Source organism: Rhinoraja longicauda, chromosome 14 (genome assembly GCF_053455715.1).
Source record: "Rhinoraja longicauda isolate Sanriku21f chromosome 14, sRhiLon1.1, whole genome shotgun sequence".
Taxonomy (NCBI): domain Eukaryota; kingdom Metazoa; phylum Chordata; class Chondrichthyes; order Rajiformes; family Arhynchobatidae; genus Rhinoraja; species Rhinoraja longicauda.
In genome coordinates this window covers 32,271,668-32,287,851 of record NC_135966.1, presented here as the reverse complement: position 1 = coordinate 32,287,851, position 16,184 = coordinate 32,271,668, and the positions used below count along the sequence as shown (strand labels likewise).

At 46.5% G+C, this 16,184-nt stretch overlaps 1 protein-coding gene across 1 annotated transcript in view; it reads right to left on the bottom strand.

Moving 5' to 3' along the window:
* The window catches only part of LOC144600182 (calcium/calmodulin-dependent protein kinase type II subunit alpha), a 94,677-nt gene that overhangs the window by 32,813 nt on the left and 45,680 nt on the right, over nt 1-16,184 (bottom strand). The window contains exons 4-6 of the mRNA XM_078411668.1: nt 11,358-11,412; nt 6,833-6,898; nt 3,833-3,905 (exon numbers count right to left, since the gene is read on the bottom strand). Of these exons, the coding sequence (XP_078267794.1) occupies nt 3,833-3,905; nt 6,833-6,898; nt 11,358-11,412 (194 nt within the window). The remainder of the gene's footprint in view (nt 1-3,832; nt 3,906-6,832; nt 6,899-11,357; nt 11,413-16,184) is intronic.

Sequence of the window (16,184 nt, the reverse complement as noted above, 5' to 3'; positions counted from 1 at the left end):
CCTCAGGTTCCTATTAAATAATTTCCACCTTAATAATTTCTCACCTTAAACCTGTGTCCTCTGGTTCTTGATTCCCCCACTCTGGGTAAAAGACTGTGCATTCACCCTATCTATTCTCCTCATGATTTTATACACCTCTCATCTCATTGTGCTCCAAGAAATGAAGTCCTACACTTCCCAACCTCGCCCTATAACTCAGGCCCTCCTGTCCTGGCAACAATAGCTTAAGTTGGCATCATGTTCGGCACAGATATCGTGGGCCGCAGGGCCTGTTCCTGAGCTGTACTGTTCTTTCGGATATGCACCAAACATGGGCAGGTGGGACTAGTGCAGGTGGGGCATCTTGGTCGGTGTGGATGAGTTGGGCTGATTCGGTGCTGTTTAATTCCATGATTCTAACCTGTAACATATCCCACCAAGGCACTTTGACCTGTTCCTTATCAGAGATATTCCCTTTGAACTGCAGATGCTGGTTTACACTGAAGATAGACACAAAATGCTGGAGTAACTCAGTGGGTCAGGCAGAATCTTCAGACCCTTCTTCAGACTGAGAGTCGGGGAGAGGGAAATTAGAGTTAAGAAAAGGTACAGAGCAGATCAGAGCCGGCACCGATAACCAAGGAAAGGTGGAGCCCACAATGGTCCATTGTTGGCTGTGGAGGAGATGATAACGAAGGGATATGAACAGTGAAACTGGCAGGATGACTAGGGTGGGGGAAGGGATGGAGAGAGAGGGAATGCAAAGGTTGCTTGAAGTTAGAGAAGTCAATGTTCATACCGCTGGGTTTGAAGCTGCCCAAGCGAAATATGAGGTGCTGTTCCTCCAATTTGTGTGTGGCCTCACTCTGACAACGGAGAATGATCCCAGGAACGATTAAGTTAACATGTGATGAGCGTTTGACGACACTGGGCCTGTGCTCACTGGAGTTGAGAAGGATGAGGGGGAGCCATATTGAATAGTGAAAGGCCTGGATAGAGTGGGTGTGGAGAGGATGTTTCCACTAGTGGGAGAGTCTAGGACCAGAGGGCACAGCCTCAGAATAAAAGGACATACCTTTAGGAAGGAGATGAGGAGGAATTTCTTTAGTCAGAGGGTGGTGAATCTGTGGAATTCATCTGTGGTGGAGGCCAAGTCAATGGGTATTTTTAAAGGTAGAGGAAAATGATATTTGATTAGTACGGGTGTCAGGGATTATAGGGAGAAAGCAGAAGAAATGGGTTGAGAGGGAAAGATACTGTATATCAGCCACGAATGAATGGTGGAGTAGACTCGATGGGCTGAATGGCCTATTTCTGCTCCTATAACTTATGAACATCCATGTTCTCCAGGGTAGTTGCTTGTCCCACTGAGTTACTCCAGCATTTTGTGTCTGTTTTCATTGTACCTGTGGCCCAGGAAGGGGTTCTTGGTAGGAAACGTGACTGTGTTCCCTTCTGGGTCATTATGGGCTCCACCCTTCCTTGGTCATCTGTTTAGATTTTTTTTAGATTTTAGAGATACAGCGCGGAAACAGGCCCTTCGGCCCACCGAGTCCGTGCCGCCCAGCGATCCCTGCACATTAACACTACACACACTAGGGACAATTTTTTATTTATTTTTACATTTACCCAGTCAATTAACCTACAAACCTGTACGTCTTTGGAGTGTGGGAGGAAACCGAAGATCTCGGAGAAAACCCACGCAGGTCACGGGGAGAACGTACAAACTCCATACAGACGGCGCCCGTAGTCAGGATCGAACCTGAGTCTCTAGCGCTGCATTCACTGTAAGGCAGCAACTCTACCGCTGCGCCACCGTGCCGCCACTGTTGCTGGCCATGAGAATTGTTCTGGCCTTTCCTTACCTCTAGTTCCCTCGCCTCTACTTTAATTCTGAAGAAGGGTCCTGCCCCGAAACATCACCCATGGTTTTTCTCAAGAGATGCTGCCTGACCCGCTGAGCTACTCTGGCACTTTGTGTCTATCTTGTGCTCCCCTTCCCCTGTCTTTTACTGCCTCTTCCCTACAGCACACTAATGGTGCTACACAAATGCATGTTGCCGTCAACGCGAGCAATTAGACAGATCAGAGACTGAAAGCTGTCAGGGGTTGGTGCTTTAAATGTAGAGTGTGGCGCTGCTGGCTTCGACAGCGAGTGGGCGGATGCAAACACGCTGCTGCTGCCAACTTCTCCCACGCAGCCACTGAGGCAGCGTGCCAAGTCACAGCATCAGTAACCCAGAGTCGAGGGGTACAAAGGATGTGGCTGTCTGCCATTTAATACCAAGTGGAATTTAATATTGAGAAATGTGAGGTGTTGTAATTTGGGAGCACTAACATGGGCATGACCTACACATGGAATGGCAGGGCTCTGGGAAGTGTTGTCGAGCAGAGGGATCTAGGAGTGCAGGTACACAGTTCACTGAAAGGGCATCACAGGTAGAAAGGGAATGTTGTAGAGCAGGGTGATCTAGGAGTGCAGGTCCATAGTTCCCTGAAAGGGGAATCACAGGTCGACAGGGAGTGTTGCAGAGACAATAGACAATAGACAATAGGTGCAGGAGTAGGCCATTCGGCCCTTCGAGCCAGCACCACCATTCAATGTGATTATGGCTGATCATTCTCAATCAGTACCCTGTTCCTGCCTTCTCCCCATACCTCCTGACTCCGCTATCCTTAAGAGCTCTATCTAGCTCTCTCTTGAATGCATTAATAGGCAATAATGCATTAATAGACAATCCAGGATTACAGGTACATAATTCCCAGAAAGTGGTGTCACAGGTAGGTAGGGAGTGTTGTGGAGCAGAGGAATCTAGGAGTCCAGGTACACAGTTCATTGAAAGTGGCATCTCAGGTAGAAGGGGTGGCCATCAGTCAGAGTATTGAGTATAGAAGTTTGGAGGCCATGTTGCAATTATATAAGACGTTGGTGAGGCCACAATTAGAGTTATTGTGTTCAGTTTTGGGCACCAATGTTATAGGAAATGTTATCAAGCAGGAAAGGGTGCAGAGAAGATTTATGAGGTTGTTGCCAGGACTCGAGGGCCTGAGCTATAAGGGGAGGTTCAGCAGGCTAGGACTTTATTCCTTGGAGCACAGGAAGATGAGGGGTGATTATAAGGTTAGTTCAGAGAGGTTGTACACATCTATACAAAATTATGAGAGGAATAGATCCGGTAGACGCACAAAGTCTCTTGCCCAGAGAAGGGCAAGGTTTAAGGTGAGGGGGGAAAGATTTAATAGGAACCTGAGGGGTAACTGTTTCACACAGAGGGTGGTGGATGGAACGAGCTGCTGGAGGAGGTAGTTGAGGCAGGTACTATAGCAACAACAGGTACAAGGATAAAACGCGTATAGAGGAATATGGACCATACCCAGGCAGGTGGGAGTGGCGTAGATAGGGCATGAATGGTCGGCATGGGCAAGTTGGGCTGAAGGGCCTGTTTAGACACTGTATGACTCAATGCTCTCCTTCAATTTCTGCATTGTTTAACCTCAAAAAGTCATAGAGTCACAGAATCAAACAGCACAGATACACGCCACATCTCTGGAGAAAATGTATGGGTGACGTTTCAGATCGAGACCCTTCTTCAGACTCTGACTGTGTGGGTTTTCTCCGGGTGCTCAGCTTTCCTCCCACACCCCAAATACGCGCAGGTTTGTAGGTTAATTGGCTGCTGTAAATTGCCCCTAGTGTGCAGGGAGTGGGTGAGAAAGTGGGATAACTTTGAATTAGTGTGAACGGGTGAATAATGGTTGGCATGGACTCTGTGGGCCGAAGGACCTGTTTCCGCACTGTATCTCTGAAGTCTAGCATCTAAAGTAATGAATTGTTTTGTTGCTGGAAGCTCACCTTGAGATCCCGATGTACGATTCCCATCTGATGACAATGCAGAACAGCCTCCAAGATCTGTTGGATGCAGTGACTACAAAATAAAACATTGCAGGCAGAAGAATGCAGTCAGTGATGTTGTTGAGCTGGAAAAGGTGCAGAGATTTATGAAGATGTTGCCAAGACTCGAGGGCCTGAGCTATAGACAGGGAGAGGTTGGGCAGGCTAGGACTTTATTCCCTGGAGCGCAGGGGGCTGAGGGGTGATCTTGTAGAGATGTCGAAAATCATGAGGGGAATTGAGAGGGTGAATGCACAGAATCTCTTGCCCAAAGCAGGGGAATCAAGAACCAGAGGTCACAGGTTTAAGGTTTAAGGTCACTTTGTTAGTGCCAGAAACGTGGCTACTCTTGTGTGCTGCCTGGGTGAGGTTTGCTGTACGGCTTTACTGGATTGTATGCAAAAAGAAAAAAAATCACTGTAGCTAGATACATGAGAGAGGTGGAAAATGTTTGAGTGCATCAAGTTTGTATAATCTGGGATGAGACAGCAGGCTGAAAGGAACTCTCTGAGGGGAAGCGGAGAGGAACTGGAAGGGGGACATACTGTATACATATCAAGAAAGGAAGTGGGGCTCCTTCAAAGGGCTGTCCCACGTGGACCAAATGGCTTTTTTTTCTGAGCAGTAATCACACATCTCACTGCTGCCTAGCAACAAACAATAAAGGCTGGGCTTGGCCTTGATTCTCACAATCTGTGCCAGGATAGAAAATAATCCTAATTATCGACTTTTCCTCTTCAAACTCTTGATCAATGCCAGCTACAAACAGATGGCGCGCTTGGTCTGAGAGGCTTGTTGTGTGCCACAGACCCAGGACCTTGAAGCCAGCACAAGGAGATCTAAAAGGAAGATAGACGCAAAATGCTGGAGTAACTCAGCAGGTCAGGCAGCATCTCTGGGGAAAATGGAATAGGTGACGTTCCGGGTCAAGACCCTTCTTCAGACTGAGAGCAAGGCCCGGAAGGAAGCCATTTGGCCCATCGTCCTCCCGGGACAGCCATTTGACGGAGCCCCACTTCCTTGCCTGACTCACAGTCTGAAGAAAGGCCCCGACCTGAAACGTCACTAAGTTCTTTTCTCCAGAGATGCTGCCTGACCTGCTGAGTTACTCCAGCATTTTGTGTCCATCTTTGATGTAAATCAGAATCTGCAGCTCCTTCCTACCACAAGATCTAAATGGAGCTGTGTAATGTTCCCTCTACGTTCCCTCTCAAACCCTGTAACCATGACCCCAAAGCCGAACACCAGGCCACCATCTCCTGGACCACCACCGATCTCATCACCGATAGCCATCTCCCCTCCACCAACCTCATATTTCTCCAGCCCCACATTGGCTGCTTCTATCTCCTTCCCAGAATCTACAAACAGGACTGCCCTGGTAGAATCATTCAGTCCTCAGGAACAGTTGCTTCCCCTCTGTTATCAGGCTTGTGAACGGTCCTTCCATAAGCTAGGGTACTGTCCGATTCACCTCTACCCCATTGCGGACATTGGACAATGCTAAGCTATATTCTGCACTCTGTATCTTCTCCTTTGCTCTGCCTATTGTAGTTGAATTTGACTTGATTGTAGTCATGTATAGTGCCATCTGATTTCATTGGATAGCATGTAAAACAAAGCTTTTCACTCTACCTCAGTACACGGGACAATAATAATAAACCTAACCCTAAAGTTCATAAGTTAATAAGATATCTGAGCAGATTTGGGCAATTTGGCCCATCAAGTCTGCTCCGTCATTCTAACCACAAACCGAAACCCACTGGACTCATCTCCAAATTCTTTGATTCTATCTTATCTCCCCTTGTCCAGTCCCTTCTCACCTACATCTGAGACACTTCACATACTCTTCAATAGCTTTCATTTCCTAGGGCCCCATCACGTCATCTTTTCCATGAACGTCCAATCCCTGTGCACCTCCATCCCCCACCAAGAAGGTCTCAAGGCCCTCCATTCTCCCTTGGACTGAGACCCAATCATTTTCCCTTGGCTAACACTCTCCTGCACCTGGTGGAACTTGTCCTCACCTTCAACAGCTTCTCTTTAGACTTCCCTCATAAGTCATAGGAGCAGAATGAGGACATTTAGCCCATTGAATCTACATTCTTCAATCATGGATGATCTATCTTTCCCTTTCAACACCATTCTCCTGCCTTCTCCCCATAACCTTTGATGCCCTTACTAATCAAGAACCGATCAATCTTCGCTTTGAAAATAACCAATGACAGTCTCCACCATCGTCTGTGGTAATGAATTAGGCAGATTCACCACCCTCTGGCTAAAGAAATCCATCCTCCGCTCCTTTCTAAAGGTATGTTCTTTTTTTCTGAGGCTGCGCCCTCTGGTCCTAGACTCTCCCAATAGTGGAAACATCCTCTCCAATTCCACTCTATCCAGGCCTTTCACTTTCTTCAAGTCAACGGTGTGGCCACAGAGAGTCAAGGGCATATGGAACAAGCTGCCAGAGAAGGTAGTTGAGGCAGGTACCATAACATCATTTAATAGACATTTGGACAGGTACATGGATACGAAAGGTATAGATTGCCAAATACATGTATGTGGGATTAGTATAGATGGGGCATCTTGGTTGGCATGGGCAAGTTGGGCCGAAGGGCAGGTTTCCATGCTGTATGACTATGACATTAATTTCCCAACATGGAATCTGGCCACTTTCTCGCCAATTTCCAATTGAACACTGGCAAATGAGACTAGCTTAGATGTGCCATCTCAGTCGGCATGTGTGAGTTGGGCCAAAGGGACTGAGGTACATGATGCAGGTACTATTGCAATGTTTAAAAAACCTTTGGACTGGTACATGGATCGGATAGGTTTGGAGGGATAAGGGCCAAGCGTGGACAGGTGGGACTGGTGTAGATGGGGCATTTTGGTCGACATGGGCAAGTTGGGCTGGATGGCCTGTTTCCACTCTGTATGACTCTGTGATACTTGACCTTGCGTTCCTACCTGGCATCAGCCTCGCTGTAGTATTCTCGGGCCACAATATCTTCAAACAGCTCCCCGCCTGTTATTCTGTGGGAAAAGTGAGAAAGAACCTATTAACGGGCGCAGAACAAAACAAAGTTATTCACAGTTACTCATCTCTGTTTCTGTCAAGTCGAGTTTATTGTCATCTGCACAAGTATGGTGAGGTACAGGTACAATGACAAAGGACAAGCGTGCTGGAGCAACCTGGTGGGTCAGGCAGCATCCCTGGAGAACATGGAAAACTTCATAAGTTCATGAGTCACAAGGGCAGAATCAGGCCAATCCACCCATTGAGTCTACTCCGCCATTCAATTATGGCTGATCTACTTTTCCCTCTCATCCACATTCTCCTGCCTTCTCCCCGTAACCTTTAAAACCCTTGCTAATCAAGAACGTCAATCGCCACTGAATTGGATTCCACCGCCGTCTGTGGCAATTAATTCCACAGATTCACCACTCTTGGACTAAAGAAATTCCACCTCATCTCCATTCTAAAGGTGTGTAATTTTATCCTGAGGCTGTGCCCTTTGGTCCTATTCCCTTTATCCTGTATCTGTCCACTGTGGACGGCTTGATTGTAATCACGTATAGTCTTTCCGCTGACTGGATAGCAAACAAAAAAGCTTTACACTGTACATGTGACAATAATAAACTAAACCAAACTGAACTTTCACAGGAATAGACGACTTGATAGATATACATAAAATTATGTGAGGCATAGATAGGGGAGACAGTCAGAACCAGGTTGGAAAAGTTCAACACCGGAGGGCATAGCTTAAGGTGAGAGGGGCAAAGTTTAAAGATATGTGAGCAAGTTTTTTAAACAGAGGGTGGTGGTGGCCTAGAATGTGCTGCCTGGCATGGTGGTGGAGGCAGATACAATATTGTTGTTTAAGAGGCTTTTAGATAGGCACATGGATATGGAGGGAATGGAGGGATATAGATTATGTGCAGGCTAGTAAGAGTTGGACTGGCATCCTGATCGGCACGGACATTTTGGGCTGAAGGACCTGTTCCTGTGCTGTACTGTTCTATGTTCCAATACTTAACAAGTGAACATCTTCACTTAATTACGATTGGGCGGCAGGTGGTGCAGCGGTAGAGTTGCTGCCTCACAGCGCCAGAGACTCGGGTTCGATCCTGACTACGGGTGCTGTCTGTATGGAGTTTGTCTGTTCGGCAGGGGGACAAGCATTCTGGCAGGCAGGTTTGCTAGTGTGACACCTGTGGCTTTAAACTAAGTAGTGGGGGGGAGGGGTTAACAAATTGTGAATATGAAGATGAGGTAAAAGGGAATACAGGAGATATTGCAAAAGACTCTCGGAAGAATGGGAACAGAAGTTCTAGAGGGGAAAAGAAATTAAGGGCAGGGCCAATTGTGAACGATGTGAGAGGGGAGGTAAATACAGAAGTTAAAGTGTTGTACTTAAATGCGCGTAGTATAAAAAATAAAGTGGATGAGCTTGAGGCTCAGTTAGTCATGGGCAAGTATGATGTTGTAGGGATCACTGAGACATGGCTACAAGAGGACCAGGGCTGGGAACTGAATATTCAGGGGTACACAACGTATAGAAAAGACAGACAGGTGGGCAGAGGGGGTGGGGTTGCTCTGATGGTAAGGAATGATATTCATTCCCTTGCAAGGGGTGACATAGAATCAGGAGATGTTGAATCAGTATGGATAGAAATGAGAAATTGTAAGGGTAAAAAGACCCTAATGGGAGTTATCTATAGGCCCCCAAACAGTAGCCTCGACATAGGGTGCAAGTTGAATCAGGAGATAAAATTGGCGTGTCAAAAATGTAATGCTACGGTGGTTATGGGAGATTTCAACATGCAGGTAGACTGGGAAAATCAGGTTGGAAATGGACCCCAGGAAAGAGAGTTTGTAGAGTGCCTTCGAGATGGATTCTTAGAACAGCTTGTACTGGAGCCTACCAGGGAGAAGGCAATTCTGGATTTAGTGTTGTGTAATGATCCTGATCTGATAAGGGGACTAGAGGTAAAAGAGCCATTAGGAGGCAGTGATCACAACATGATAAGTTTTACTCTGCAAATGGAAAGGCAGAAGGGAAAATCGGAAGTGTCGGTATTACAGTATAGCAAAGGGGATTACAGAGGCATGAGGCAGGAGCTGGCCAAAATTGATTGGAAGGAGGCCCTAGCAGGGAAGACGGTAGAACAGCAATGGCAGGTATTCCTGGGAATAATGCAGAGGTTGCAGGATCAATTTATTCCAAAGAGGTGGAAAGACTCTAAGGGGAGTAAGAGACACCTGTGGCTGACGAGGGAAGTCAGGGACAGCATAAAAATTAAGGAGAGGAAGTATAACATAGCAAAGAAGAGTGGGAAGACAGAGGATTGGGACTCTTTTAAAGAGCAACAAAAGTTAACTAAAAAGGCAATACGGGGAGAAAAGATGAGGTACGAGGGTAAACTAGCCAATAATATAAAGGAGGATAGCAAAAGTTTTTTTAGGTACGTGAAGAGGAAAAAAATAGTCAAGGCAAATGTGGGTCCCTTGAAGACAGAAGCAGGGGAATTTATTATGGGGAACAAAGAAATGGCAGATGAGTTAAACCATTACTTTGGATCTGTCTTCACTGAGGAAGATACACACAATCTCCCAAATGTTCTAGGGGCCGGAGAACCTAGGGTGATGGAGGAACTGAAGGAAATCCACATTAGGCAGGAAATGGTTTTGGGTAGACTGATGGGACTGAAGGCTGATAAATCCCCAGGGCCTGATGGTCTGCATCCCAGAGTACTTAAGGAGGTGGCTCTAGAAATAGTGGAAGCATTGGAGATCATTTTTCAATGTTCTATAGATTCAGGATCAGTTCCTGTGGATTGGAGGATAGCAAATGTTATCCCACTTTTTAAGAAAGGAGGGAGAGAGAAAACGGGTAATTATAGACCAGTTAGTCTGACATCAGTGGTGGGGAAGATGCTGGAGTCAATTATAAAAGACGAAATTGCTGAGCATTTGGATAGCAGTAACGGGATCATTCCGAGTCAGCATGGATTTACGAAGGGGAAATCATGCTTGACAAATCTACTGGAATTTTTTGAGGATGTAACTAGGAAAATTGACAAGGGAGAGTCAGTGGATGTGGTGTACCTCGACTTTCAGAAAGCCTTCGACAAGGTCCCACATAGGAGATTAGTGGGCAAAATTAGGGCACATGGTATTGGGGGTAGGGTACTGACATGGATAGAAAATTGGTTGACAGACAGAAAGCAAAGAGTGGGGATAAATGGGTCCCTTTCGGAATGGCAGGCAGTGACCAGTGGGGTACCGCAAGGTTCGGTGCTGGGACCCCAGCTATTTACGATATACATTAATGACTTAGACGAAGGGATTAAAAGTACCATTAGCAAATTTGCAGATGATACTAAGTTGGGGGTAGTGTGAATTGTGAGGAAGATGCAATAAGGCTGCAGGGTGACTTGGACAGGTTGTGTGAGTGGGCGGATACATGGCAGATGCAGTTTAATGTAGATAAGTGTGAGGTTATTCACTTTGGAAGCAAGAATAGAGAGGCAGATTATTATCTGAATGGTGTCAAGTTAGGAGGAGGGGGAGTTCAACGAGATCTGGGTGTCCTAGTGCATCAGTCAATGAAAGGAAGCATGCAGGTACAGCAGGCAGTGAAGAAAGCCAATGGAATGTTGGCCTTCGTAACAAGAGGAGTTGAGTATAGGAGCAAAGAGGTCTTTCTACAGTTGTACCGGGCCCTGGTGAGACCGCACCTGGAGTACTGTGTGCAGTTTTGGTCTCCAAATTTGAGGAAGGATATTCTTGCTATGGAGGGCGTGCAGCGTAGGTTCACTAGGTTAATTCCCGGAATGGCGGGACTGTCGTATGTTGAAAGGCTGGAGCGATTGGGCTTGTATACACTGGAATTTAGAAGGATGAGGGGGGATCTTATTGAAACATATAAGATAATTAGGGGATTGGACACATTAGAGGCAGATAACATGTTCCCAATGTTGGGGGAGTCCAGAACAAGGGGCCACAGTTTAAGAATAAGGGGTAGGCCATTTAGAACGGAGATGAGGAAGAACTTTTTCAGTCAGAGGGTGGTGAAGGTGTGGAATTCTCTGCCTCAGAAGGCAGTGGAGGCCAGTTCGTTGGATGCTTTCAAGAGAGAGCTGGATAGAGCTCTTAAGGATAGCGGAGTTAGGGGGTATGGGGAGAAGGCAGGAACGGGGTACTGATTGAGAGTGATCAGCCATGATCGCATTGAATGGCGGTGCTGGCTCGAAGGGCTGAATGGCCTACTCCTGCACCTATTGTCTATTGTCTATATTGGCTCTGGTTTCCTCCCAAACTCCGAAGATGTACATGTTTACAGGTTAATTGGATTCAGTAACATTGTAAATTGTCCCTAGTGTATAGGATAGTGCTAGTGTATGGGGTGATCGCTGGTCGGCGGGGACTTGGTGGGCCGAAGGGCCTGTTTCCACGCTGTATCTCCAAAACTAAAAGTAAGCGACTTACAGATCAAAGAGCAGGTAGTGATGTCCCTCCTCCGATATGCTATCGTGTAGTCGCACTGCAAGAGAAAGAAACATAATGACATTGGTTAGAACAGGCAAGAGACGAGGGGCTGGGGACTAGTATCAGACTCCAGGTACAGTCATAAGTCATAGGAGCAGGGGAAGGCCTTACTGCCCATCAAGTTTACTTCGCCATTCAATCATGGCTGATCTATCTTTCCCTCTTTCTTGCCTTCTCCCCATAACTCCTGACACCCATCAAGAACCTATCAATCTCTGCCTTAAAAATTCCCCTTTGACTTGGCCTCCACATCCGTCTGTGGCAATGAATTCCACAGATTCACCATCCTCTCTGACTAAGGGAAATTCTTCCTCATCTAATTTCTAAAGGTACGTCATACATTAAAGCAATCATCACTAGGATCGTTGTCGTAAACATCCTCTGGACCCTCTCCAACGCCAGCACATCCTTCCTCAGATTTGAGGCCCAAAACTGCTCACAATATTCCAAATGCAGTCTGACCAATGGCTTATAAAGCCTCAGCATTACATCCCTCGTTTTATATTCCAGTCTTTTCGAAACTCCAGTCCACGGACACCATTTGCCACAGTCATTTTCTTTGGTCGTGGTATCGCTGACGAAGCCAGCGTGTGTGTGTTGCCCATCCCCAATTGCCCTTGAGATGGGGGGAGGGGGAGGGGGGGGGGGGGGTTTGAACTGCCTTCAGACACTAGCTAGTTTTGTTAGCTTCTTTTTGAAAAGTCACTTATCCATGTTCTTCAAAAATGCTGCCTGACCCTCTGACTTACTCCAGCACTTTGTGTCTTTTTTTGTAAACCAGTATCTGCAGTTCTTTGTTTCATAGCCACATAGCTCCCTGAAAGTGCTGTCACGTGTAGATTGGGTGGTCAAGAAGGCTTTTGGTACATTGGCCTTCATCATTCAGGGTATTGAGAATAGAAGTTGGCACATTATGTTACAGTTGTACACAACGTTGGTGAGGCCACAGTTGGAGTATTGTGTTCAGTTTAGGTCACCCTGCTCAGGAAGGATGTCTTTAAGCTGGAAAGGGTGCAGAGAAGATCTACGTGGATGTTGCCAGGACTCGAGGCCCTGAGGTACAGGGAGAGGTTGGACAGGCTAGGACTTTATTCCCTGGAGCGCAGGAGGCTGAGGGGTGACCTTACAGAGGTGTGTAAAATCATGATGAGAATAGATAGGGCAGATGCAGTTTTTTTACCTAGGGTAGGGGCATTGGTTAAATGTGAAGGGGGAAAGCTTTCATAGGAACCTGAGGTACAACTTTTCACACGAGTGTGGTAGGTTTATGGAATGAGCTGCCAGAGGAGGTAGTTAAGGCAAGTACAATAACAACATTTAAAAGATATTTGGACTGCTACATGCAGGAAAGGTAGGTCAAACATGGGCAGGTGGGACTAGCATAGATTGGGTGCACTGGTCGGCATGGAGGAGTTGGGTGGAAGGGACCGTTTCAGTGCTGTACAGCTCAGTAATGAGGACATGCAGAGTCTGCTTCAGGATAGAAACAATTGGGAGAGTGGGCGAGGATTCCGCAAATGGAGATTATGTGGGGAAGTGCGAGCATCTTGGTAAGAGGAATCAGAAGGCAAATTATCATCTAAATGAAGAGGGATTGCAAGTAAGTGGAGTACAGAGGGATCTCAGAGTTCTGGTGCATGCATCACAAGAAGCTCGCAGACAGGTGCTGCAAGTAGTTAAGAAGGCAAACAGGAAATTGACTTTTATTTTAAGAGGGTTGGAGTTTATGAAAAGGGAGGTGTTGATAAAGTTGTGCAGGGTGTTGATGAGGCTCCCTCTTTCCTCACCCATCAGACAGGAGGTACAAAAGTCTGAAGTCACATACTTTTAGACTTTAGACTTCAGAGATACAGCGTAGAAACAGGCCCTTTGGCCCACTGAGTCCACACCGGCCAGCAATCACCCTGTACAATAACATTATCCTACACACTAGGGGCAATCTACAATTTTACCAAAGCCAATTAACCTACAAACCTGTATGTCTTTGGAGTTTGGGAATCAGATGCTGAATAATAATGACCCAAAATGTCACCTATTCATGTTCTCCAGAGATGCTGCCTGACCCGTTGAGTTACTCCAGCACTTTGTGTCCGTTTGCACACTAGTTCCATGTTACCCCACTTTCTAATCCATTCCCTACACACAAGGGGTAATTTAGAAAGGGTAAATTAACCTGCAAATCCACACGTCTTTGGGATGCGGGAGGAAACTGGAGCACCCGGAGAAAACCCACTCGGTCACAGGGAGAACGTGCAAACTCCACACAGATAGTGCTTGAGGTCAGGATCGGACCCGAGTCTCTGGTGCCGTGAGGCTGCTGCTCCATTGTATGCATATTCTTTTTTTTTGAATTGCCATTATCTTCGAAGTGTTTTACTATCATTTTGTACTTGTAAATAAACTTACTTTTGTTAAAAAAAATCCTGATGCACATCACAGTGAAGTACTGAGAATGGAATCATTACTTTGATAGTGGACTTTAGTCTGATAGTGGGAACTAGTGTGAGACTGAACACACGGTGACATCTAACTAACATCCCTGACCGCACACAATTCTACAACACCTACTCACTTTTGTTTAGGTGAAAACAAGGTGCAGCGCAGTGGCGCAGCGGGTAGAGCTGCTGCCTCACAGCGCCAGAGACCCGGGTTTAATCCTGACCTCGGGCGCAGTCTGTGTGTGTGTGTGTATGTGTGTGTAGAGTAGTGTGTAGGATGCAGTGAATTGGAGGGTGAGTATTTACTTGTTTTATCACTGTGGTTTAATATCCCACAGCTTTAACCAATCTCTTTTTTCATGGCCTCTCCCAGTTCGCCTGCCCTAAATCTGGCCTCTATTTCCATCGGCCCCAGCCTATGACTCCCTCCCCAATCCTCACAGTCCCTCTCCCCTCCTCAAGTCTCCCTCTGCCACTTAGTCTTGTCACTGTCCTAACCTCTCTCTTCCACTATCTCGGCCAATGTCTGATAATTGGTTCTGACAGGCCCCTTTGGGAGGCTTCAAGGAGTTAAAGGCGCTAGATAAATGGATGTGGTTTGTGTTACTCTGTCAGGGTTGATTTATAATTCATATCCCTATCAGTTCACATCAGCGTTACATATTTCACAGCTCACCGGCTGGGAACTGTGCGTACCATCGCCGACAATATCCTCACTACATCTCTGTCAACAGCGTGAAATCCTGCTGCCCTTCTACAAGGAATGAACTGAGAAAGCAATCCGCCGTCTAATGGAAATGTGTGCGGCATGAATTCTTTATCAGGAGGCCACCAAGTACAAGCCCCTCGGCCCAAAATATCCCATCCGCATCATACGAAATTGCAGAGAGTTGTGCACGCAGCCCAGACCATCACGCAAACCAACCTCCCTTCCATTGACTCCATCTACACTTCACGCTGCCACGGCAAGGCCACCAACATAATCAAGGACCAGTCCCACCCCGATCACTCCCTCTCCTCCCCTCTCCCATCAGGCAAGAGGTACAGAAGTGTGAAAACGCACACCCCCAGATTCAGGGGCAGTTTCTTCCCAGCTGTTATCAGGCAACTGAACCGTCCTAACACCAACTAAAGAGCGGCCCTGACCTCCCATCTACCTCATTGGAGACCCTCGGTCTATCTTTAATTGGATTTTACTGGACTTTGTCTTGCACTAAACGTTACTTCCTTTATCCTGTATCAGTACACTGTGGACGGTTTGATTGGAATCATGTATAGCCCTGCACAAAATGTGCCCCTGTTATTGGAAAGATGTTAAGCTGGAACAGGTGCAGAGAAGATTTACAATGATATTACCAGGACTCGAGGGCCTGAGCTATAGGGAGAGGTTGGGCAAGCTAGGACTTTATTCCATGTAGCGCTGGAGGATGAGGGGATCTTATAGAGGGGAAGATCATGAGGGGAATAGATGAGGTAAATGCCCAGAGTCTTTGCCTAGAATAGGGGAATCAAGAAGTAGAGGACATCGTTTTAAGGTAAGGGGGAAAAGATTTAATAGGAACCTGAGGGGTAACTTTTTTACACAAAGGGTGGTGGGTGTATGGAATGAGCTGCCGGAAGAGGTTGTTGAGGCACGTACTATTGTAACATTTAAGAAACATGTGGACAGGAACTTGGGATAGGACAGATTTAGAGGGATATGGGAAAAACGCAGGCAGGTGGGACTATTGTAGATGGGACATGTTGGTCGGCATGGGCAAGTTGGGCTGAAGGGCTTGTTTCCGTTCTGTATGACTCTATGATGAAAAGGGAAAGATTTAATAGGAACCTGAGGGGCAACATTTCCACACAGAGGAGTGTGGGTATATGAAACGTGCTACCAAAGGAGGAAGTTGAGGCAGGTACCATAAACAATATTTGGACAGGTACATGGACAGGAACGGTATAGAGGGATATGGGCCAAATGCAGGTAGGTGGGGCTAGTGTAGAAGGGTCATGTTGGTCGGCACGGATGAGTTGAACCAAAGGGCCTGTTTCCGTGCTGTAGACTCTATGACTCTAGATCCTTTAAACTTTGCAATAATGTCAATAACAGAAACATTAACACAACTACAAGGACAAGACCGCCAACACAACACCACCAGAATATCATCATCAACACCAATAATACAAACAACTGCAAAACAGTCCCATCATACCTCCATCAGCAAAACAACACCCATAATAACAATGGCCACACCTCCATTAGAGGCAACATTATCACTCATGCGTGATAAATACCCAACCTCCAATACGGCAGTGCGGTGCTGAGGCTGTACAAACACTATAC